At 37.4% G+C, this 25,928-nt stretch overlaps 4 protein-coding genes across 8 annotated transcripts; 1 reads left to right on the top strand and 3 right to left on the bottom strand.

The window, feature by feature from the left end:
* Positions 1-1,177: 1,177 nt before the first annotated feature.
* LOC107646233 (DEAD-box ATP-dependent RNA helicase 16) lies at positions 1,178-8,655 on the bottom strand. 2 transcript variants are annotated; one of them, XM_088489811.1, is made up of 16 exons: positions 8,071-8,655; positions 7,734-7,984; positions 7,334-7,489; positions 7,144-7,233; positions 6,833-6,961; positions 6,387-6,487; positions 5,906-6,020; positions 4,973-5,104; positions 4,503-4,568; positions 4,096-4,269; positions 3,805-3,900; positions 3,482-3,619; positions 2,845-2,927; positions 2,723-2,760; positions 2,410-2,618; positions 1,178-1,461 (listed from the first exon to the last, which is right to left on the bottom strand). In XM_088489811.1, the coding sequence occupies exons 2-16, from the start codon at positions 7,911-7,913 to the stop codon at positions 1,387-1,389; spliced, it is 1,782 nt and encodes a 593-aa protein (XP_088345937.1). In that variant the 5' UTR covers positions 7,914-7,984; positions 8,071-8,655; the 3' UTR covers positions 1,178-1,386. The 2 variants fall into 2 exon arrangements, with proteins under 2 accessions (XP_088345937.1, XP_088345936.1); XM_088489810.1 differs by having other exon boundaries at positions 7,734-7,991; positions 8,071-8,582.
* A 4,943-nt stretch (positions 8,656-13,598) lies between these two features.
* Positions 13,599-20,752, bottom strand: LOC107645338 (Ubiquitin-like superfamily protein). Of its 4 annotated transcripts, none has more exons than XM_088489906.1 (18): positions 20,547-20,752; positions 19,573-19,739; positions 19,318-19,435; positions 18,930-19,025; positions 18,677-18,795; positions 18,476-18,556; positions 17,697-17,864; positions 17,522-17,591; positions 17,297-17,448; positions 16,805-16,969; positions 16,652-16,723; positions 16,317-16,437; positions 15,932-16,249; positions 15,720-15,853; positions 15,396-15,623; positions 14,551-15,099; positions 14,081-14,236; positions 13,599-13,983 (listed from the first exon to the last, which is right to left on the bottom strand). In XM_088489906.1, exons 2-18 carry the CDS (start codon positions 19,699-19,701, stop codon positions 13,912-13,914), a joined length of 2,748 nt encoding a protein of 915 aa, XP_088346032.1. In that variant the 5' UTR covers positions 19,702-19,739; positions 20,547-20,752; the 3' UTR covers positions 13,599-13,911. The 4 variants fall into 4 exon arrangements, with proteins under 4 accessions (XP_088346032.1, XP_088346031.1, XP_088346033.1 ...); XM_088489905.1 differs by having other exon boundaries at positions 18,921-19,025; positions 20,547-20,748; XM_088489907.1 differs by having other exon boundaries at positions 18,677-18,783; positions 18,921-19,025; positions 20,547-20,680.
* LOC107645340 (ATP-dependent zinc metalloprotease FTSH, chloroplastic) lies at positions 20,705-25,920 on the top strand. Its single transcript, XM_016349349.3, has 5 exons — positions 20,705-22,497; positions 22,762-23,008; positions 23,101-23,284; positions 25,188-25,359; positions 25,454-25,920. The coding sequence occupies exons 1-5, from the start codon at positions 21,217-21,219 to the stop codon at positions 25,673-25,675; spliced, it is 2,106 nt and encodes a 701-aa protein (XP_016204835.1). The 5' UTR covers positions 20,705-21,216; the 3' UTR covers positions 25,676-25,920.
* LOC107645342 (uncharacterized) lies at positions 23,450-24,753 on the bottom strand. The gene has a single exon (XM_016349351.3). It carries the CDS (start codon positions 24,418-24,420, stop codon positions 23,779-23,781), a length of 642 nt encoding a protein of 213 aa, XP_016204837.1. The 5' UTR covers positions 24,421-24,753; the 3' UTR covers positions 23,450-23,778.
* Positions 25,921-25,928: the final 8 nt, after the last annotated feature.

Here is a 25,928-nt window from a genome sequence, read left to right as displayed (position 1 = left end):
GCCCTGACTCACTCAGGTATTACGACCCAGTGCACTTGCTGTACGAAGGTGTGGGAATTCGTGCACTAGGTGTCCACTACACAGCATAGCCCAATTAATATCAACCTAGTCTTGTCTCACATCCGATCCAATGCAATTTTCTTTTCTCATTTTGGTTTCTTATTTTTTTAACTTAAATTTATCTTACTAATAAAAAATTACTCACTACGTTAACAAAATAACTCACCAACAAGTTAACAGTAACTCTCAGACAAAACCTACTGCAGTTGCTCCTAGCAAAAGAGACCGACAAATTAGAATTAGTTGAGTACCTTCACGAATCAACATCAGAGGCACACTTTCCGTATTTCTCAATGGACATACTCCTCCATCTCATGAAGATGAAGTTGGTGTCATCATCGTAGCAACCCCCGTAATACAATGCCAATTAATCATTATATAATTTAACTAGATTGATAACAAAAAGACCAACTTAATTTATAGTTATAAAACTCGAGGAATAAACTCAACATATTCAAAGTTTAATAACCTAATTATCGAATAAGAATTCAGATACCAAATTAAAACTTATTTAAGAAAAATCAAGGAAGCCTTTGGCATTGACATCAAAGGCAACGCAAAAAGAGAAAATATTGTCATTCTTGCAATCAGATAGATCTAAGGTTTAACCCCTAGTACCGCTTCTTTCTCTCCCCTACCCCCAATCCCACCCCTCTGGTTCTCATCTCAAAGGGAACCATGGGCTATCTCCTCTAAAACTTGGTTCACTATTTTGTTATTCATTGTTGTCAACACACAAAGCTACAAAAGAATGCGTTAATAAATCAGAATCCATGCTCATTACTAAACTTATTGAAGAGACAATAGAACCAAGAGAGATCATAAGAAGAATTAGGCTAAGAAAATAAGACTTCCACTGTAAGAAAACAAATGAAAGCCTTCATAACAATTCTCATAGAATCGAGAATAAACTGCTCAATAATGGATGAATTAGATCTACTTGGAGACTTAAAAATCCTAAAGTGTACAAGAGAAATATCGAGATAGAAGAAAAACTTGACGTGAATCGACAACCAAAAGTCATCCATCAAAATGCTCATTTGCAATAATGCATCTAAATCCAATGTCAGCTTCTTTGCTGTCTAATAGAAATACGCAAGTTAAAAGTCCTACATAGTTGTTTAGTGTAAAACGCTTAAATAATGCCTTGATGTTTTGTTTTTGGTATAATATTTGCTTCAATGTTGCCTTTTCCTATCAATCAATGAAATGAATCGTCTAAATCAAATCTTTTGGCTTTAAATTGAATTTCACGACAATTACAATACTATTTAGAACCAAAATTACAACAAAATTGTGGAGCCTGCTACAAGACTCTAGAATAAATCAGTCAGTCTTTTTGTGCTTATGTCTACCACCGGTATTGTTGTGGCTTCCACCTTTGTGCGATCTTTTTGATACCTAAAAGGACAGATATTTAAATAAAATATCATATTGGACAAAGAAATCACAACTAAAAAAAAACTCCACACAATTGAAATTTATCCTGAGATCTACCAAGTATTATATTGACTGGTTGTGTTCATTTTCTAATTAACCTGCAAGCCCCAATGATTTGACCAAATTTTCAACTAAGTACATATAGTTTTAAATTTTTTTAAATAAGTCTTAACATTTGCCAAGATCCGGTAATCAAGTCCTTAGAATATTCTAAGGTAGCGTTTGATGAAGAGACAGAGACGGAAAGACTACGGAAAGACTGAGACTGAAAGACAGAGACTAAGAGACAAAGATTGAAATAAATCTCAGTATTCTGTTTGGTACAAAATGGGAGACAGGAATTGAAACAAGAATGAAACTCTAATTTAATTTGCACAAAGGGTAAAATTGAAATTAATTAATTGAAATGAGAGTATTTTAGGTATAAAATGTTATTAAAGTTTCAGCCTTCATTTCTAAAAATTTTAGTCCTCCGTGTCCCTACTTTTTTGAGGTACTGAAATATTAAAATTTTGGAGATAGAGACAGAAATTTTAGTACCAGTCTCTAAACCAACAAACACGATACTGAATCTCAGTCTCTCAATCTTTGTCTCAGTACCTCAAAACAAACGCTACCTAACATTACAAAATCTTTCCAAATTTTATATAATTACTAATACGTCCCCATCCAATAGTGTCGGCTCAAGGCTCAAGCATATTAAAATTTATTCACCCCAAACAAAACTGTCGTTGCACCAAACACTACAAAAATTTATCTTTAAAGCGTCTTCCTCTGTTTTTTATTTTTTCTTTTTTTCCCCTGTTGTTTCTCCCTCCTCTCCCCATTGCACTCTCTCCCACTGTCCGAGATAGAAATGAACACAAATTAGGAAAGAGGTAAGATCCATGGGAGGTAAAGTTATCATACCGCAGCAGAGATAGCCTTCAGAGGGTCTCCACCTGTTTTTGGTTTTTTCTTGAATCCCTTGCGACGATTATTATTTCCCATTGCATCACTTGCAAGCTTGACCATTTTCCTTGCCTCCTGGGTGGTCTTGTCTAATAGGTAGTTGGGCACATCACGCAGGTGCGAAGGAGGTGCATTCTTGCTTAAAACTTTGTCATGTTTCAACAGATCTGCTCAACCCCAAATACAATTTGAAACCTTAATATTTAACTTCTTCAGATATAAATGTAAAACTGCCCATCACAAGCACAAGAAAACCAATTAGTTTCATTACCTAAGTCTCTTGGATTACTTTCAAAGTGGGCCTTCAACCTAAATCAGAAAAGCAAACAAACGTATTAGAAAGATAACACAGCTAGAATCACAAGCATGCCACATCCAATATCAGGTACTCACTTTTCAGAGTTTAGAATTTCATTCCGCAAATCCTGAGCACGTGATTCTCGCACAGCAATTTTAGTTACGCTCTTCCCAATGTCCTGCAGCATTATGATAAACATATTATCTAAAAAAGCAACTATGATTTCCAAATATAATTAGGAATGCCATGCATATACACTTAAAATCAGAGAAAAGAACAGGAAGATTTTTTTTCTAAATCTTTCTAATGCCATGAATATACCATGACATGCATATACACTAAATCTTCAAGTAAAAGAAAAATAGAAATGGCGGAAAGACACACCGGGCTTGTCAATCAATATTCTCAAGCACACAACGATTTTTCTAAATTTAGTCACAAACTCTACCAGGAAGGGGAACCTTGGAACAACAATTATTGGGAGCAGTCCCTGATGTCTTTAGGTGCAGCCATTCTCTGGAACGTGGACTGGGCTGCCCTTTTTCTTAAAGTCACAAACTATGTAACAAATTAAATAAGTAATTCCATCTTTAAACTATATTTTAAATCAAAATGTAGTAGAAAATATATCATGTCACTCAAAGACTAACTACTTGAAGCATTAATGAATTGCTATGGTTGTTTACAAGTTTTTTCTTCAAGAGTAAAGGAAAATAGGAAATGATAAATCACCTCAGCCCTATACCGCAAAGATTCAACTGCATTCTTGGTGAGGAAAGGAAACTCCACAATTGTGTTTGAGCCCTTGTTTTCATCATCACCAACAAAAGCTTTTACTTCTTCCAATGTTTCCATCTCATCTGTTGAAACCTATGAAGAAACAAAGGCATACAGATAAATTAGCCAGGAATGCATAGCTGGTGCACCTTTAATCTTTCTAGTATACCCAGTGGACCAGGACACGAGACGAACAAACAAATCTAATCTGATAAGGATATACGCCTTCGAATTCACTCACTGGAAAAAAGCAGGCTTTATTTGTCGGATAAGCTCACCAGAGAAATAGAAGCACCAGAACTATATGCTCTTCCTGTACGTCCAATTCGATGTACATATCCTGCAACACTTCGAGGCATATCAAAGTTTATAACCTGTCCATCAAGAAGGAGGGAAAAAATTAACTAATTGTTCAGTATACAGAGCATTTTCCCCATGGAATGCAGACATAATCACAAGATTAAATTTACAATTGTGTAACTCTTTCTAAAATGGCATAGCAGAGCAACAATGTCAAACATGTAATAGATAGCTGCATGACAAATACACAGAAGGGAGGAGTTGATTACCGTGAATACATTTTTGAAATCAATTCCCCTTACTACTCCAAATTCAGAATCGAGTTTAAGTTTATGTTTCCTAGACTTTCGTGATCCTTTGCCTTCTTTAGGTGCTTCATCCTTCTCCTTCGACTGACTGACATCAGTTGCAATAAGATAATCAAACAGACCAGCATTGAACTCCTGATAAATTCAGATATATCAAAATCATGAGAAACAATATAAACCCACAAATAATAATAAAATCCACATCTTAAGAAAACATATATTTATTAAGTTCTAATTCTTCACTTGGAAGAAAAAGCCATAGTGCTATGTTAAGTGCCAAAAGCCATATGCACATATCAGCAATCATTTAAAAATATAAAATAAAATAAACAGAAAAAGGAGGAAGTAAACTGGATAATATTGCATACCTCAATAATATGGAGTCGGGAATTCTGTGGCAACTCAGCATTTAAAACAGCAGACTTAATCCCAAACTAGAAAAAACATGGGAAAAATTAGATAGAGGAAGCAATGATGACAACAAAATAATCCCAACTCAAGTCTAAATGTTTAGGGTTTAGACCATGAGCATTGGTGCAGAGGAATTTTTTAATGAGGTCGAGAAGCGAGATAGAACCCTAACAGTTACAAACTCCATCAAGATACTACAGGTTGATTTAAAATTTAATCCAAAACATTTTGATAAAAAATGAAAGAAGGAATAAGTGAGATAAAAATTTTATTCATTATCAATCATACTGACACTGTACAAAAGTCAATGCAAGTCTAATACAATATTATGTATATGTACTAACATTCGTGTATGACATGCATGATGTAACTAACATAAAATTAGTTGGATTCAATTCATTGAATGCATAAGAACAACTGTGTATACCTTTTCTAGGAACAATTTCAATCTGAAACTCATGTCTATGTCATTAGTGAATATCAGAACTTTTTTTTGCACTAACTCCAACTTCAAAACAGCAAGGGTGTAGAGCAATTTATCATTGGCAGGGCACGAGATCTGAGAAAAAGATATTTGATGAAAAATGTTAAAGGATTATTAACTCCAAAGTAATAATATTGAATCAGGAATCACCTCCAGAAAGGAAAACATAATGTAAAAATATATTTAAGCACCTCCACGGAGGTGACATGTAAGATAATTAAAAAAAATGATAACAAGCTGTTACATACCTTGGAGAGAGAGAGAATGCTGAGTCAGCAGCAAAGGCAGCCAAAAAGGAAAGAAAATAATTCCTTTACCTTATCATTATTCTAGAAGAAGCAATAAAGAAAAAGGAGGAATAATAGGGTAGGAGAAATGTGTAATCATAAGTGACAATAATTGATGATTGGATTAGTCAGATGAGAGAATCAGGGAGGCGTAATCGTAGGAGTTGAATGCTAATTATGATACTTAATTTGAGGGAAGGCAATAAAAGGTGGAGCTGATTAGGTGAGAGGTAGGAAAAGATTTGGAAAGGCCTAGGCTAGGAGAGAAGAGGACTCTCGAAATTCCTCTGTTATCTTTTACGTTTCTATTATATTTCTGTATTTCCATTAAAATAAATACCAGTGTAACACAAGCCTAACATTTTTCCCAAGTGCGAATGGATCAAATTACGATTTTATTTTCAAGGACTAAAACTCTTCTCACCCCAAATCAAATAAATATATAAACATAAAAGATCATCCCCATTTCTAGAGTGTACACAGATGTGAGTGAATATGTGATGCAATATTGTTGCAGATGCACAAAAGAATTAACATAATCCCAACTACTTCATAATACCAAAGATATGAGAAGAAAGTAATGTCTCACCCAGAACTGCTGAACATTTTTTGGGATGACGTCATCCTTATTATTTCCCACTTCAGGCAAAGTCAAAATGAATGGATTGTGTAGAATCAACTTCTTTAGTTTGTCAACATCAGTACTGCATGAGTCAATAGTACGTCTCAAACAAATCAATATAATTGAATAGAACTTAAACCATAGACATATGCAATGTAAGATCAGTCCTAGAATAAAGTCATGGAATGATCAATGATCTTAAACAACAAAACACTTGCCAACAAAATTTTATTGAGCCAATTTTTCTATAGTAATCAAGGTGTTTACAAAAGTGCAAGAATTTAACTACCTGTTTTCAGTCACCTATTATCTAATATAATGAAACAAGATTCAAGCACAACAAAAACAGAATTGAAGAATGAGAGATGTACATGCTCATGATAATTAAATAATTGAGCAAAACATACATGACAAGTGGCAGAAACACTGATGATGCAAAATAACACACCTTGATGTTGCGGACATAAGAAGACACTGGCAACTTCTGGGTAAATGAGGCGTAAAAGATTTTATATCATTTTCATATCCATATGATAACAGAAGATCTGCCTGGAAGCACAAGAATTGAGAATATCATTCAATAGATGCAAAAATGAGTAGCACAATCAAGGGTTATTCATCTTTAACTTGGATTAGAATGATATTTCCAGTATTTGGAAATTGAAAGTTGATAAGAACCATGGAAACCAAAAAAAAAATGTATAGTCATCTAATCAAGTTATTCTTGTCAACACATAGCAGGTCAGATTTTGCAAAATGCAATCGAAGTCCAGTGTGAACATAAAGTACTCAATATAAAGAAAGAAACCGACAGCTGTCCTAGAAAATGTTCAACTAAGAATAAAATGTAGACAACTAGATACTATACAAACAATATGCTACATCTGATTTCACCTCATCAAGAATTAGAGTTTCAAGCGTAGCATTAATGGAAGCTGGTTGAAGTACACCATCAAACAAGCACTTTGCTAGGCAAGCAGGTGTGGATATCAAAATATCAGGAGGTCCAGTCAGAGCTGCACGCTGCAAACCCAATGCAGAACAAAGATAGCAATAAGATTTACGCAGCATGCACTACGAACTAACAATTACAAACAAAATAATAAAATTTCCACACATCATGGCATCACATACAAATATAAATTGGCTCCGAAAACTAGTGATAATGAAGAAACAATAACAAAAAAGAAGGCATGGTAACTAACCAGATCAGAAGCTTGCATATTGCTATTCAATTGGGCGACTTTCAGTTGAACTCGGCATAACTCAATGAGTGACACAACCTCTGCGTAGACCTGAAATCACAATCCAATTGAAACATATTAGCAAAGTAGAACGAAAGAGGAAAACACACACATAAAGAGAACATCTTTAACAAAGCTAAAGAAAACCAACCTGTTGACACAGCTCGCGAGTCGGAACAAGAACAAAAGCATTGGGTGCCTGCTTCTTGCGATCAACATTAGCGAATAGTTTCTGTAGCATGGGGAGAAGGTAAGCAAACGTCTTCCCAGAACCTGTCTTCGCACGAGCAACCACATCCTTACCTTCCTAAAAAAACAAATGAACTAGTGAGCTTCCCTAATTGGAGACCCTACATTGCAGAATGCACAGAATCTCGTAAAACCTAACCAACTTCTAACTAACTTAACCAACCAACCAACCAGCTATATCGGAACTCGGCAAAACAGAAAGTCGTTGCCACTGACAATAATATCTAATCTTGTAACTAATAACTCACTAACTAACTAACTGGCTAACTAACAATTAGAAGTAAGGGGGGCTAGAGAGTGACCAGAATGAGTGGAATAGCGACTCTCTGAATTGGTGTGGGCTTGTCGATTCCTTTCTTGAGCAAGGCACGAATGAGACGAGCGTCCACACCGAGCTCCTCGAAGCTCTTATCGTCGCTTGCGTCTTCTTCATATCGCTGCACCGTTTCTTTCAATACGTTTTCGGTTGTTGTCGCCGCCATCACAAACACCACAATTCGGGAATGCAGGTTGCACTAATGGCAGTACCCTAGCCTTATAGTCGACGGCGAACCTTTATACTAATAAGTAACAATAAGGCATAGTTATTACTAATGAGAAAGAAAGTCAACTACAAATAAAAATAGAAAATCATAATACCCGCCAGCAGAACAAATGCCAAGAGCAAGAAGATCTTCCAATGTTGTTGGTAGCACAGATGTTAGGAGTGAAGCAGATAAACCAGCCACACCCTCCCGCGACCTCCACCCCTTCTTTCCCCTTCGCAGCGCGACGCGACGGCAGAGGAGAGTGGAGCATATGCGACGCGACGGCAGAAACGAGCTGCGACGACGCTGAAACAGCAGGGACGACGGTTGAACCAGATTCGACGGCGGCGGTGACACAGCTTGAAGAGGAGAGTGATGGAGGCTAGGGTTTGAGAAAGACCAGCGAGGCAGCGAATGACGGCGAGCTCAAGGAAGACGCACCGATTTTCGAATGAGGGAGAAGCACGGACGGTCGGACGAAAATACGGTGGTGCTTGAGAGCAACGAACGGCGGCGCTGAGCCCTGTGGCGGTGGGGGACTTGTAATCTAGGGTTGTGTTTTGGGAGAAAGATTGAAGAATGGCTCGAGGGGTTGTGCTAAGGAGACATGGCCATTCCATTGATGCTAACAGAACGGAAAACGACGCCGTTTTTCAAAATCGGTCGGGTTCTGATTCGGTCCGATCGATCGATTCTCGGCCGATTCAACGGTTTAAAAACGATTTTGTTTTTAACGGTTTTTTATGTTAAACCAAACCGTAAAAATTACCGATTCGCAGTTAAACTGATCGGACCAGCCGATCGGTACAATTTTCAAAACCTTGGTTATTTTAACAAATGTAATATGAGTGCTCGTTTTATTTTTTATTATAAAAAATAATTGAACTTAAATAATTTGATTAATCATTATAAATTTTAATATAAAAGATTTAAGCATTGATATTTTAATTCATAAAATATATAAATTAATTTTATATTCATTAAAATTAAATTTGATAAAATTATTGAAACGATATAGTAAAAAATTTTGTTGAATAATTTTTAATTTTATTAAATTAATATAATTTTAATAAATAATAATTTATTCTTTTTTTATTCATGATGCTGCTGTGGATAGACTATTGAATAACTAAAAAGACAATATTTATAATTTATTTTGGATTATTTTAAAAAATAAAATCAATTTACATAAGTTTTATGTTTTAACAATTTTATAATAAAAAATAACAAATATTTATTATTTTAATTAATTTTATACTTATTATTATTATTTCGGACATTAATAGACTTTTTTAAAATTTTGTTTATATTATTTTATTTATTTTATTTATAGTATAAACAAAATATATGTATATACATCTTGTTTTTAATATAAATAGAATAAATAATATTACATTAATTAATAAATATTTTTATAATAATATATTTTGATAAATAAATTATTTAATTTATTTATTTAAAATTTTTTTATTATATTACTTTAATTTAATCTTTCTTTTCCCTTTTTCATTTAAAAAAAACCTCTAATAATGCTTAACAATTGACGCATAAAGATAACATGTTATATTGATTTTTTTGATAAGTACCATAGAATTTTCTATTATTAATAGAATAGTGTATATATATATATATATATATATATATATGTATATTTTAATTTTTTAATAAATTTTACGTACACACTAATATCAAATTTTGTTTATTATTTTTATCATTCCGTCACTTAAATAATTTTTTCGATAGTATTGACCGTTAGGTGGCATCATATTGACTATGGATTATAATAGCTCTGTATATTGTATTGTGTGACCTGAATTTAACAAACAATAACAAAAAATTATGATATTAAAGTAAAATTCTCTCTCTAAATCTTCTTTGTGTTTCTAATATTTGAAATTTGTAAACTTTAACATACTAAAATGTCACAATCTCAACAAAGGAATAACATATTTTATGTTTGTGCAAGTGGTTGTGGTGGCTCTTCTTCTGCGTCGAAAAATAAGAAGAAGAAATTCAGCTACAACAACGACAAGTATCTGACTATCTGCATATACTTGACGCAGTAGTACTTGAGTCTGTTATAGAGTGAAACACAATAAGATTGTTTGACGCAGTAATACTTGAGTCTGCTATAAAATGAAACACAATAAGATTGTTTTTTTGTTGTTTGTTATGGGACGTATGTGATTTCTCATTCTATTTATGATAATAAATACTATACAACTTATGTGAAATGGTTGAAATTACCCTCGAATTTATGAATGTAAAAAGTTAAATTGAGGTGTAATTATTTCGTTTAGGCTGATAAAGTTATTGATGTTAAAAAAATTGGAAAATTTAGGAACAGAGTAAAAAAAGTAAATAAAAATCGGTAAAAAAAAACAAATAGAAGATCGATGAAAAGATGAAGAAGATGTTGTAAACAATTAATGAAAATAAACAAGAATTGCATAGAGCTACCATGGCAAATAAAATACTACCTAATAGCCACTATTACCAAAAAAATTATTTAGATGACGAAAGGGTAAAAATTACCAACAAAATTTGATATTAGTGTATACACATCATTCATTAAAAAAATTAAAATATACATCTAACAACCGTGTAAAAATTCATATGTTCTTTTGTCAATTTTTAGAATTTGTTTTTTAAAAAGCTATTAACATTATATTAATTAATGGCTATATAAAGCTTTAAAACAACGGTGGTAGTACTATAATCTTTGCTCTTTCCTTTTCCAACAACGGATTCGGTGTCTCATTGAATACTATGCCTTCTTGCTATCCTTTATGTTTCAACAAACTTAATGTAATTACGTTGGACAATAAATGTTGCAAAGGGTAGGGGGAAGAAAAGAAGACAAAGCTCTTCACAAAGTAATAAAAAAAACAGAGCCATCAGTTGCTTAAAGTTTGAGAAAATTAAATTAGAACGGTGTATCCGTTTCAAAAATGTGCAAAATATATATTAAATCTGAATCCCTTTAACTGCAGCTAAGCAGTAAAGTGTAATGAGATTAAATAATTGTCTTTTCGTCTCCATCGGTCCATCCCTTGAGATAAATCTACAATAATTCGCGTAGCTTGCAAGTTGTACAAGAGAATTTCCTTTCCAAAATCAAACGATTTGGTCTCATTTGCATGTGGCATTAGTTTATATGATTGAAGGCTTGAATACCCATTACACATTTTATAATGGGATGGACCAGCATATGATTTAGGTAGATTTACAGGATATATATCGTAGGAACCTTCCTGGTGTCAATCCAGTGCAGTCAGTGACCATATAATATACGTGTCCAATTTTAACTGACCCATGCAAAAAGTCAACAACATCATCAATCTAAAATTAATAATCATCGCAAGCATTCACTAGTACGCGTGGCACACCAGACAAGATCCAGGTTGATTAAAAGAAAAGCAAAACTATATATAGAACAGAGACGACGACGAATAAAACTACAACACGTCAACTGGGAACCATATATTATAGAATCACACTCTTAAAATCCAGATGGAAGGGATGACCTTAAGAAGAGGATAAGCCAAAGAATATAATTGTTTAATTGTTTCACTACACTAGACATTAACCGTTGTAATTATCATAACCGCATTCGTTTTTGATTCATAAGAACTAAACAAGATCGGAAATCCCTGCGAAAATTAAACTCACAGTGAAGAGAGGGCAGTATTCAATGTTGTTGTTGTGGTCGGAAAAAGAGAGTGGAGAGAAGCTTCGCGAAGGAGGGCACGCTTGATGCTTTTGATGCGGCGCGTGAGGGATACTTGCGTGTGTCTGAGGGCAGTGGTTTCCTTTTGAAGCTGCCGGATTCGGTACTTGTGATCCAAACACCTCACGCTCAGACCAAGGATTGCGGTCATCGCCAACATCTGGACCAAGCTCTCCTTTTCCTTCATCGCGTTCCCCATCAGCCCCATTCGATCCTTTGCTCTTTTTTCTTTCCACCTCACTAGATCACCTAATATTCTTCTCTACCTGAATTTTTTTTTTTGTCTAAACATTTAAAGAAACAAAGCAAATTATTTTCTATATCCGATTACAACACAAGATTCGGACCAAATAATATTATTAGAGTTACTATATTAGAGTTACTTTTGGCACCATATTTATTCATTTAATTCGCAACTCTATTTGCTTCCCAAAACACCCACTCAACATAAACAAGGCAAAGACGAGATAAAAGCTCCTCAATCTTATGAACTAAATCTGTTTGGGTAGAATGTCAAGGCAATTCGTTTTGCATATAAACTGCAATTCCAAACTAAAACCAACTTCCTTCAAACAACAAATAATTTATATCTAATGATAGACTAAGAGAGAATGCTTCCAAAGCAGTCCGAGATTCAATCTCCTTAAGAATCTCTAATAATACACACAAAGTCTGCTAAATTTGAATTTAAATATAAATTTGCATCACAATTAACTTTAAAATTGTTGTCTGCCGATGGTTTTTAACACAGCAATTTTAAAGAGATCTAAGGCATTATTTCGATTCCTATACACCTATAAATTCCGACTAAGACAACAACTTATAGTCTGTCCAAGGATTGTCATTATTAAATATGTCCAAGGGTTGGTGGTGCTACTTCTCTACTTGATTTAACAATATCTTATTCCTCTTGCTATCCTCCTCCTTACATTTGAATTTTCAATTTTGGTCTTTTAATTTTACTTCCCTGTACCTATTTATACTTATAACGGTCAGCTGTCAAGTAGTCAAAGATAAAAAAGAAATGAAACTTGATTACTACATTAAAGAAGAAGAATGCCAGATGAAAATTAAAATAAAAAAGTTTAGGTGACTAGCACTCTTATTAAAATTTGACTATCATTTAACCAGTAAAAGAAAAATGAATAATTCCACACCATTAGATGTAATCTTCTATCATTAAAAATATTATTAATGACTAATTGATGACTATAAATTACAAAACTTACTGGCTCTTTAGCATTCTTCAATTAAAATTTATTATTTTTTGTCATAAGTCATTCATAGTTAAAAATATAGACAAAAATATATTGTTAGATTACTAAAATAAAAAATATTAGATTGATTACTAAAAAAGATAACCACAAACAATAAATTCTGATAATTCTCTAACAATTCTCTTTAAAGAATCATAGGAAGTGATTTCTTTACATTAGTGATTTCTTTTCATGTAATGTTACGATGTCATTTTGACATGCCTTCAACGCAAGTGTTAGGCAACTAATATGATGCTTGTTTTGAATATTCTTGGAAGCCTTGTTTATTACCAACTAATTACGTTTTACATCTCAAGTCGAGGGTATAGACTATGGAGTTGCAAAATCATTCTAGGTGATTCTCGAGAGTTAACACGCCAGTTACGTGCTATGTATATGCTACTTACGGTGGCGGTGTTATTACTTAGTACTTCAGCTCCTCTGAAGTCAACCAAACGTGTACCCAGCCCAATTCAGGGGCAAGATCAGTAATCCCACATTACAATTTACAGAAATGGTGACGATTGATTGCACCTGCACCATCAGATCACCTATCATATCGTCCACATCAATGGTCAAATACTAAAGACCCTCAATAGTTGTAACGAAATCAGATCACTAAAATCCGCAAGGACGCAACATGTACAGATACTATTTTTGATGAATTCTTCTTGTGTCTGAATTTAGCCCAAAAGTTGATAAAAGTATTAAACCATTTCAAGTGGGGCTATCTCCATCCAAGGGGGAAAAAAAATAAGTGGGGCTATCCAACGCCTCATTGTTATAAGTTATAACCAAGGCGTGTGGGGAAAATTAAAATTTCACACATCCATCTGGATGTCTGTCAGAATGATCCAGACCAATTAGTCACAATTACCCAAACTTTCTAGAAACTAGAAAGACACCTAGGATGGCCACACGAAATAGAGGCAATGAAGCAGAAAATACATATCCACAAAAGCTGCAATTACGACTTGTCCTGCTCAGAATGTCCATTTAGCCGCTGTCTCACATCATATCGCAACGTCTCCAAATATTCCTGCGCAATCAAGTGTGTCCAACTTTTAAGAGTTCATATGCACAAGACCTGTATGCAAAAGCTTAAAAGCAGAAGCACAACACCAAAGAATACTTACGCTGGCAAGACTCTCATTACTGCATAACTCATCCAGAATATCATCGGTAACATTTACACCCCCAGATACCAGGACGGCATTTTCAGCTACAGCACGGAAAACATCTGTTGGTGGGCTCAAGTGATCAATCCTATCCACCACTTCTTGAAGGTTGAGCTGGAATACATAGGAGATAAATATACATTTGTAACTACTACTATTGCACCTCAGCTTAGAAAATAGGTTAATGATAATAGATTCACTGAGAATTTTTTTTGAGAGAAAAAAAAAGAGGGGGGGGGGGGGGGGGGACAGAAACAAAGAGAGAAGAAGAAACAAGCTATATATTATGGTTGAGAGCAAACCAAAAGAAGCTGAAGATACGATTATCTAAACCAAAGCAAGTAACTAGAAGCTAATCTTATTTTCTCAATAGCCCAGATAAATTACAAAACATGGATGTGCAGTAATACAGGAATATGCGTACAGACCTGTAAAGTTGTATTATCGGAGTTTTCAGGTTCTACAGCAGAGAATAGTGGAGGAGGAGTATCCCCACCAGGCGCTCGGGATACAATAGGCATCAGCTGTTGAAGAATCGTTGAAAAATCAATGCCACCCCCTTGCCCCCTTTCCATCCCGGCAAACATATTTCCCATATCCTGACTGCCAACCTGTTGGACAATTTGATTGACTGTGTTCATCATCTGTGGGCTCTGCGTGAACTGCTGCAACATATTCCTCAAGCCATTAGGTGAGTCAACCCCAGTTTGCTGTGAAACCCCTTCAAGCAAACCATTCAAAGCAGGGCTATGCAAAACCTGAGACATCAAACCAGCCATATCAATCTGCCTATTACTAGAGGGTAGCGGCTGCTGGGATGGTCTATTAGGATTTCTTGCATTCACAGAAGAGCCATGACTTGGAAGAGCTTGTAATGTGTGTTGACCCTCTGTTCCAGTTTGGTGACTTTGGTTGACAGAAGAACCGGATGATACATCAGCGCCTTTACTTACAGGAGGTTGAAGTCGCGTCCGCCTCTGTTTTCACAAATAAATTTGTCTATAAATAATTTTAAACAAAATGTTGAAGAATACCTCCTGATGTATTACTGGGATTCACTGCTCAAATTCAGACTCATCTCTCAAATTACATTTTCTAAAATATATGAATAAAATTTTCGAAGGGACAGCAGAGAAGAAACTACAGCAGCCTTTTAAATGATATGGAAATACCATTCCAACATCAAGGCGAACAAATACATTTCACAGAGCATGCCACATCAATGGGGAAATTTAAGGCATCTTAGTCAGAAAAAAATCACAAATAAGCTTACCTTACGCTCCAAGCCACCCATGCCCAATCCAAGAGGAGCAGCTCTGGCAGGTTCAGCTACACCCTGTTTCGCACTTGCAGATGGAGCATCCTTTACTTGTTCTGATTTCACTGTTGTTTCTCCACCAGAAGAGCTTTGTAAACCTTGACCGGAAGAACTTGAAGGGTAATTGTCAACTGAAACAACTCTCTCATCATTATCACAGGTTTGCACTGCCTCAGTTTGGAGCTGGTTGTGATTGAGGTTAAATATTAGTCAATTAAAATTTTTATGGGGAATAGATATATAATTAGGTATGGGTAGAAGTACTACAGCTCCACTTACAGAGCCACAGCCAACTGAGGATGCAGTTGCAGTTCTGAAGCCATTCATCCCGGTGGTATCTGCCTGCTCATCTCTCTGGGAAGACCTTGATTCAGAACCAGAAGACAAGTCTCGGCCAGTTGATGCCATCTGACCTGTTTAGATGCAAAAACAGTTTAAAAACTTGAATGCTAGCGGAAGTTACATATTTTGCACAAGAAATTGACAAGCACCTGATGGAGCTGTGTTATCTCCTTGTATATTACGAACTAAGTTCCTAAAGAAATTCGCTTCATTTGCAGCAGATGACCATGGAGTTGAATTAGGTGGTGGCTGTGAAGTAGAAACACCTAACCCAGTCTGTGTGCCACTGGCAACTCCAACACCAGGAGGGTGAGATGGGAAGGCTGCCGACATGAAATTTCTAACGGGCAACGCACGTGCAGAACCTGAATCCCCAGGGCCAGGCTCATTACGGTTTTCATTTCTTGTCCCTTCTCCATTATTTGTCCTAGAACTAATTGCTGAAACAATGGGAGCAAGAGCAGTACCTGGTACAAAGAAGAGTTATTAAAGGTTTGAACGATTCAAAGAAAACCCAGAACTAGTTATATGTACCAGCATGTATATGAATGTTCACATTCCGCGGAGCACTTCCAATACCAATGGCACCAAATGCTGGAGGAGTTGAAGAAGGAATAGGACCACCAAATAGTGAGTTTGTCTGAAGAGGAAAGGGCTGAAAATAGCACATCAGTAACATCAGAAACTACAATGTAAACACTATCCAACCTGTCCAAAAGACTGGAGAAAATGTTAAACAAGGACATAAGCAAAATTCCAGTTTCCCGTTTGAATTAATTAATTGCATTTTGAAGAAGCATCACCTAATGCTGAAATAATTGGTCTGGAAGCACCATTAAAAAACATTATAGATTTAAAAAATGTCAAACCTGAACCATTACAGGATTTGGCCCTGATGGAGAAATATAAACTGCAGGTCCAGCATTTACAGCAGATTCTGCCTGAAAATTGAATATTAACCTGAAGGATCTGTTGACACAATAAACTAAACCAAATCCCTTAAGCAAAGGATGAAAACATACAGGAGACTGTCCCATGCGCAGGGTTAAGATTGTTCGGCCAAGCTCAAGTAAAAGTGTGCCCAAATGCTGCATAGCAAGTCCTAATTGTGCTGACTCTGACTGTATTTGATCCCTTATACTTAAATCAGACGAAGTTCCCTCTCGCTCCAACCGTCCAGCAATATGCTAGAGTCCCAAATTATAGATAAAACATTCAGATAGGATACATGATAAGGATGGAAAGGTTAATAAACATAATGATCCTACATTTAAATATGAACTTCATCGCGATAACAATATCTCTGTGTTTCTCAGAAGTAACTTAAGACTCGTATTATGTTTAGTATCTATGCTTCATTGCGCGAACATATGTGATCACTGATCAGAGATGGACAATAAGGAAAGAGGAAATTGGAAGTTTTATATAACAAGAGACTAAGTAATAAATGCATCCCCCGAATAAATCATTAAAAGGGTAAGTATGAATATTTGTAAAAGGGAAGCCTTAATTACAGATATCGCAGCAACAGCTTGATGACTAAGCAACTGTTCTGTACGATGCAAGATGGTGCTTAATGCTTCAACTGTCGGCAACCCTTGTGCATTGGTAGGCAATTCAACCCGTTGATCTCCAGCATTAGTTGAAGATAAATTTGACTGATAACCTGCATAAATAAATCTATATAACTCCATTTCCTTTTCATTTACATTAAAAAAATCAAGTGTCAGTGTCATCACCATTTAGCAATAGTGTCTGTTCCATGCGATTTATAAATTCAGAGAGTGTGTTCAATGAATCAGGAATTGGCTGAAATGTAAAAGAAAATGAATGAGGAAAATTGTTAATTGTAGTCAACAATGCATTAAATTTCAAGATTTGGAGAGTAATGCATAAATGTTACTATGTTCATACAGCATTGAGAGAAGGGATTGGTATGGCCCCAGAAGCCACAGGAATTTGAACAACATGAGGCAGAGATTGGAATGCCTGACCAGGAAATGTCTGGCCAGACTGTGCTTGATTTCCAGATGCATTTTGATTCCCAGAATTCACGCCCGCAGCTTCATTCCCTAGCGGAGCCTGTACAGATAGATTGAGCTCTAGTTTAAATACATACCTACTTGGCTACTTGGTTCAATGGACATATATTGCACAATGCATGCAGCAAAACAACATACACAAACATCAAAGCACAAGCCTGTGATCCGCATCAAATCTCTTTGACAATTCGTAGCAAACAAGTAGTATCATGAGGAAAAGTACACATTTTAGCCCTCCAAAAAATTGGGGAAAATAAAGTCTCCAAAATTAGATAAAAACTCAAGATACTTGATATTTAAAAATATTGGGAAGGATATATATATATATATATATGAAGGTTTTATGCACTAAGGAATACAAGCCACCTGAAGCAGGTAATAAGCAAGTAAATGTCTCACGTTTTACTTATTAGAAATGGTAATGGATGTCAAAAGGATGGGACTAAACAACAATATTTAGGAATGTTGCAAGAAAAATCACAAGAAACTTACTTAAAAACCTATTAACCTAGGCAACAGATAGGCTATGGACTTGATCAAAGTCAATTTTGGATTAAAAAAAGTTGGAAATGTGTAGTACAAAAAAAATATATATCAAAATGATGCAAATACAAGGGATAAAGAGCTTTTCAAACAAAACGCGATACTAACTGTAGCAGGTTGGGTAGCATTGGGAGGACTACTTGTGTTCTGACCACCAATTCCAATAGAATTCAAAACTGCCCCAATAACCTGAAAACATGGCACAGCTATATTTCTTTGGTAATAGCAAAAGTACTTTTTGGAAAACTTAACAGAATAAACAATGAATATGAGCTACTAAGATATAGATGCTAATTACAAAAGACACACCCGTGTAAGGTCAGGAACAATGCCTTCCCCTTGGTCCCCCACATTAAAAGTTCCAAGAACAACACTGTGTGAAATTTGTCCAACACGGTTACGAGGAGGCACGGAGGCTGCATCATTTCCTTCCAAATAAGAAGATTTATCACTAGTACAGTACAATACAACAAAGCATTGATGTAATTAAATCTGACAGAAACCTAGTGGAGGGGAGAAAAAACTTCAACATGAATGCATCCTTAAGTTATACCTGCATTACCATTAGCACCAGCTGGCTCAGCAGTACTATTACCAGAAGCCTGTGACTGATTTGGTTGCCTTTCAACTAGATGCAAGGTATGCCCATTCTCGATATCTTCAATGGTTAAGGATTATGGTATAAAACAAATAGATAAGCACCACAATTTTCAAACACAAACTCATTTCCTCATTTGATTCAAGCTATATCATTTCCATCTGCCTTAAAATCAAATCCATTCTTTTTCAAAAGCCAGACTGATAGCAATGTTGAATAATGAGAAGACACTAGCCATACCTATTGTGCTTTGCTTACAAAAAGATAAACAAATTATTCAACAACTACGAAAACATCCAGTCGACCATAAATTATTCTAACTAAAAACAACGAGTCACAATTGGAAGGATACGATACTCAGATAGCACATGCTCGTCCTTTAAGACTTTTCCTCTAAAAATCAGCCGTTGCTGACCAACTGGAAGACCAATTTCATTTGCAATTTTCTCCTTTAACAACGAAACAGGCATCTGAAACCATTTTTAAGACCAATCTAGTATTATAATCTGATGGTCTAATATACGAGCAGAAAATTTTTTTTTTGGGTGGGTGGGTGGGGGGGGGTTACAAAAATCCAGTAATTGACATAAATGGAGATGGTTCTTACATTTTTGTCCAGTTGAAAATTATAGACCCGTGAATCTAGAGTCTTGATGTTGAGTTGAACAGTTGAATCCGAACACTCAGCCGATGTAATGCCGGAACTAGAGCCTTCATTAGAGCCCTGACTTGCCATGCTATTTTCTCAGCAACAATTTCACGGACCAAAAAATTCTATAGAAAAAATCCCCCGGGGCCAAGAAAAAACAATTAAATAGGAGGTAAACATTCATTTTCAGGCATTTAATTACAAAATTCATTAAAAAGGAAGCCATATCACGAATGCGGATATTAAAGAAAATTATGTAATGTGTACTATTTACTTGTCTCAAGAACTCGTTATTCATAAAGACGCTCAAGTGCATTATTGCCGTGGCACCTCATCTTCATCGAATATATCAACTAGGTGAATGGACATCCAATCCATACATTTTGCAAGTAAAAATTGCTTATTTCTATGGACACATAACGACATATAGAGGCCACAAAGTATAACATAACAGGTCTCCTACAGCACAAGCAATCTAGACCCGGCACCAAAGCATGGCAATGAACAGGTTTATATCCGCGACATAAACAAAGAGAACTGAAGAATACAGAGATATATTTGAAATTCTTGAAATGATTTATAGGACTAGTAAAAAGTAAAATGCCTGAAAGTTAGGACAGATTTTGATAACAGCATAAAGAGAGTAAAAATAATGAGACATGAGAGAAATTTGATAGATAAATCAGGGCAAAAGGAAAGCAGCAGAGGATGTATAATTACATTAGAAAGGAAAAAATAATAAAAAGTGGTGACAGAACCCGATCGAAGAGTGAGCAGAAGAAGTTGGCGTTGGGGAAAGAGGTAGGAAGCAGGGAGAGAGAAAGAAGCGGTAAGATCTGAGGGTATAGAAGATTCTAGAGAGTTAACAACGAAAAAATGAATGAAGTATAGGATAAGATAGGAACAACCGAAACGGCGGAAATAGTGCTCACCGTAACCGGAGATGAAGGCGATGATCTTTGTGCGTTTGTTTGTTTTGGAGCAGTAGCAGAAACCCAAGAAAATGAGGGCTATTGCTATTGCAAATTTGCAATTGTATGCTAAATTGCTAATACCTTCTTTTATTTATTTATTTATTTATATTATTATCGTGTCGTAGAAAAAGAAAGGAAATGGAAATATGGAATGCGTGATGTTTGGGAGGAGTATCGGGTATGAAAGTTTTCTCCTAGTCCCTGTGGGCTACTCTTCGGCCCATTCAGCTAAGTGATTGGGATAGTTGGGCCTTTTTGTTAAGACATAAATCACTTTGAAGAAGCCCAAGTAAGAGAGGCGCGCCAGGTCGTTGTGGATATTTTTCTCCAGTTATTTAAAGGGATGGGAGAAAGGAAAACAAAAATAAAGGGATGGAGTATCAGCCACGTGTGCTAAAGAAGATCACAAGCCAAAGTTATGGCACAGGTTGAAGTTGAAGTTGAAGCAGCTTGGTTGTTCATCTTAAAAACGCAACAACGTAGGATTACTGCAAAATAAGGAAGGAAGCAACTAGCAAGTGATATAAATATAATTGAGGAGCTGATTAGATTAGAGATATCAGAGGTAGCAGTAGCTTGTTGTCCTGAACCAGATAGAAGAAGCAATAAAGAAAGAAAGAAGATAAGGATGGCGTTTCTGTCGTCCTCAGCTTCAAACTTGCTGGGAACCAAAGTCCTAATATCGCCCCCAACTCCGAAAACAACGAAATTGAGCTCCGCAAGAACAAGCAAGCTCATCAACGCACAAAACCTGCCACAGCAACCACAACCACAATGGAAGAAATCACTGCCTGCTCTCACCGCCCTCTTCATCTCCTCCCTATCCCCACAACCACAAGCCATCGCCGTAGACAACGCAGGGCCCCCAACCGTCATCGAGGCCCAGCAGCCCAGCACCCAGAATCCCTCTCCATTCTCTCAGAACCTTCTCCTCAACGCCCCCAAACCCCAGGCCCAGGCCTCGTCGGACCTCCCCGAGGGCTCCCAGTGGCGTTACAGCGAGTTCCTCAACGTCGTCAAGAAGGGCAAGGTCGAGAGGGTCAGGTTCAGCAAGGACGGCTCCGCCCTCCAGCTCACCGCCGTCGACGGCCGCCGCGCCACCGTCATCGTCCCCAACGATCCCGATCTCATCGACATCCTCGCTATGAACGGCGTCGACATCTCCGTCTCCGAGGGCGACTCCGGCAACGGCCTCTTCAACTTCATTGGCAACCTCCTCTTCCCCTTCCTAGCCTTCGCAGGCCTCTTCCTCCTCTTCCGTAGGGCCCAGGGTGGCCCCGGGGGCCCAGGCGGCCTCGGAGGCCCCATGGACTTCGGCCGCTCAAAGTCCAAGTTCCAGGAGGTCCCCGAAACCGGCGTCACCTTCGCTGACGTCGCAGGCGCTGACCAAGCCAAGCTGGAATTGCAGGAAGTTGTTGATTTTCTCAAGAACCCTGACAAGTACACCGCTTTGGGTGCTAAGATCCCAAAAGGGTGTCTTCTGGTGGGGCCACCTGGAACCGGGAAGACCCTTCTGGCTCGGGCGGTTGCCGGTGAGGCCGGAGTACCGTTCTTCTCTTGCGCGGCTTCGGAGTTCGTGGAGCTGTTTGTTGGGGTTGGTGCTTCCCGCGTGAGGGATTTGTTTGAGAAAGCCAAGTCAAAGGCGCCGTGCATTGTTTTCATTGATGAGATTGATGCCGTGGGGAGGCAGAGAGGGGCTGGTCTCGGAGGCGGGAACGATGAGAGGGAGCAGACCATTAACCAGCTCTTGACGGAGATGGATGGCTTCTCTGGTAATTCCGGTGTCATTGTTTTGGCTGCTACCAACAGGCCCGATGTCCTCGACTCTGCCCTGCTGCGGCCCGGCAGGTTCGATAGGCAGGTTACTGTTGACAGGCCTGATGTTGCTGGCAGAGTTAAGATCCTTCAGGTAAGCATCCTCTCTTGATGGACTCACTGGGAACTTAATGCTAATCTTGATAAACTTAAGCACTTGTGATATGAACCCTTAGTTTTTTTCATATATGGAATTGGTTGTTTTGGAATGATATATAGTGCATGCTTGGATGATTGGTATTAGCCTATTAGGTCTCTCACCACTTTCAGTATATCCAAATGTTTGTTGGTGTCTAAGATAAGCATGTAGGTGCACACATGTCTGTATCTTGACATGTAAACTTTTCATGCCTTTCAGGTACATTCTAGAGGAAAGGCACTTGCAAAGGATGTTGACTTTGAAAAGATTGCAAGAAGAACCCCAGGATTCACCGGGGCCGACTTGCAGAATCTGATGAATGAAGCAGCTATTCTTGCAGCAAGGCGTGACCTTAAGGAAATAAGTAAAGATGAGATATCTGATGCCCTTGAGAGGATCATTGCTGGACCAGAAAAGAAAAATGCAGTTGTTTCAGATGAGAAGAAGAAATTAGTAGCCTACCATGGTTTGTATTATTTATTGTGTGTTACGTAGCTAAGCTTTGCTGCTTTTAATTTATTCTTGGGTCATAAACAATTTTTTCATTATTAATTTCAGAGGCTGGCCATGCTCTAGTGGGTGCTTTGATGCCCGAATATGATCCCGTGGCGAAGATTTCAATCATTCCTCGCGGCCAAGCTGGTGGTCTCACATTTTTTGCTCCCAGTGAAGAGAGGCTTGAGTCTGGACTGTACAGTAGAAGCTACTTGGAAAATCAGATGGCAGTTGCTCTAGGAGGAAGGTTAGTAGACCATTGCTCCATTGCATATGTGATTTTGGGGTTTGATAATTACTATCACACCACCTCGTAGTTTGAACCCATGGATGGGTTTTGATAATTTTTTAGCATGATTTTTAACCATGGTTTTAAACTAGTTAGCTTTATTCAGAAAACAAAAGGAGCAAGTACACAAACTCATGATTAATAATTATAGAAAGAAGAAAAAATAGATAAAAAGTTTTGGCAGCGCCACCAAAGGTTTCTAGAAGTAGCGCCCAATTCCATGTAAGAAAACCCCAAATTACAGAACTAATGAAAATAAAAATAATAAAATAAGTCCTAAATTGGAAGATAACTATAATATTATACATTGGTTGGTCAACCGTTCTCCCCAAGTTAGCACCTAATTGTCTGCTTTATGTCACTATCAAACATCACCAAGGAAAACTGCTATCCGTGTTCCTATTGAAACATAGACTAGGATAGGATGTGGTTTCTCTACAGGAACTTACTCATCAAGAAGAACTACTTGGGAAGAATCGTCCTCCATGTTCATGATCCATCAAAACCTCATGATCATGGTCAGAGGGTCTTGTCGGGTTGCTTAGTCTCTGGAAAAACGTGTTGTCACCTCCACCTTGTGTGCTACCACTATACATGAACTGTTGGTTTTGTGGCTGAAAGAGATTTTGATGGTGTTGTTGCTGCTGTAGAAGGTAACCAGCTGGGGGTGAAACCATGAGCGTTGAAGAGTTTACAGCTGGGACAGGGCGTGACCCGAACCCAAGACCCAGCAGATTTGGCAGCCCTGATGGTGCAGCTGGGGATGCTGTTGGTGCAAAGGGAGCGTTTGGGCCTCCGGTGAATTGCTGCACCATGGCACGGAAGTTTGTGGTGTCTGTGGTCAGCAAAGTGGTGGGAGTTCGCCGTGAGGCCCGTGATCGGCGCCGTGCAGGCTTTGAGACCCGGCCCTCTGGGCTTAGATTTGGGGATGATGTTGGTGGTGAACCCGAATTCACCATCATCCCCATCCCTGGTAGAGGGCTGGTGGTGGCAGTGGCAGTGGTGGGGGTTGCTGCGGTGACGGGAATTGAAGGATTACCTTGGGAAGGGAAATTTTGGTTGTAGAATTGTAACCAGTCATTTGGGGCAGACATGGTTTAGTTCATGACCAATGGCCATATAGGAGGACAAGAAATTGGACAGTTGAGGGGAAGGAAACGAACGTGTTGTTACTTGGTATTTATGGTGGTTGTATTTGTTTTTTTTTTTTTTTCCTTCTTTTTTTTTTAAGTGCATTTTATTATTTTTTAGTGGTTTATAGTTTATACCTAGTATTGAGTCAAAAGTGTGAACGTAGGGCATGATCCCTGACTCTGAATTTTGGGGAAAGCAGTATATTCTAAAGGCGGCAGCCACTGACATGTTTTGGGAGATTAACTAATTAACTTCTTAATTTTTTATTAATTATTGTTACAATTAAAATACAGTTTTTTTAATTTTTATTTTCCTCTCAGAATTCCAATGCAATTGTAAACTTGGATTTAACAAAAGTAGAAAACAAATAAATATTTCGTGTAACATGTGCCATTATCTTAAAGAAAAAGGGTTTGGTGTGGAAAATATTTGAGTTTGACTGAGTGACGTGTTGAGCATGAGCTTCTGGAAGTGGGTTGATTGGGAGATTATCTATCTAATCTGTGGCAGTGTCTTCCTTCCTTATGCCCTGCGTGTTCCGGGAAGCATCATCATCCTCTCTATCTCTCCTCGTGTAGTTTGGCAGTAGGTGAATCTGTTGACTGAGTCAAAATAGAATAAGCAAATATTAATATTTTATGAAAAAGCACATTAAAACTTTATGAAACATGGTGGTGGTATTTTATGGTCACTCACTCACTCAGACCGAAACAATGAATGCATGCAGGGTTGCAGAAGAGGTAATATTCGGGGAGGAAAATGTGACGACGGGAGCTTCAAATGACTTCATGCAAGTTTCAAGGGTGGCAAGGCAGATGGTTGAGAGATTCGGGTTCAGCAAGAAGATTGGACAAGTTGCTATTGGCGGCCCTGGTGGTAATCCATTCTTGGGCCAACAGGTATGGTACCTAGATCACATTTTCATCGGTGTCGTCATTCTTGGACATGCTTTCATTTCTCACTATTACCTATGTTATTCTTAACTAACCGCAGATGTCAACGCAAAAGGATTACTCCATGGCAACTGCCGATGTTGTGGATGCAGAGGTGAGGGAGCTAGTGGAAACAGCCTATTCGAGGGCTAAGCAAATCATAACCACCCACATCGACATCCTTCACAAGCTTGCCCAGCTTCTCATTGAAAAGGAAACCGTCGATGGCGAAGAGTTCATGAGCCTCTTCATTGATGGCCAAGCTGAGCTTTATGTTGCCTAAGGCCCAACCTTGTTTCCCTACCAATCAGCACAAATCTTGTTCTTGTTTGTATCATAAGAGCAGTACACATGTTTAACAATTCGGTCAATACACTTCATCATCAAAGCAAGAAGTCGAAAGTTATATAAAATGGTTTAGAAGCAGAGACATTTATTTGTGGGATGAATGCGTCTGGAAAAGTTGTGCATTGTCCTCCATTCACACCCAGTTCAATACAAAGATTGCACTATACATTTTAGGTTTCACTTTATAG

This window comes from Arachis ipaensis, chromosome B6 (assembly GCF_059453495.1).
Source record: "Arachis ipaensis isolate K30076 ecotype BB chromosome B6, ASM5945349v1, whole genome shotgun sequence".
NCBI classification, from domain to species: Eukaryota; Viridiplantae; Streptophyta; class Magnoliopsida; order Fabales; family Fabaceae; genus Arachis; species Arachis ipaensis.
The sequence above is the reverse complement of the archived record's forward strand: the minus strand, read 5'-3'. Positions and strand labels throughout refer to the sequence as shown.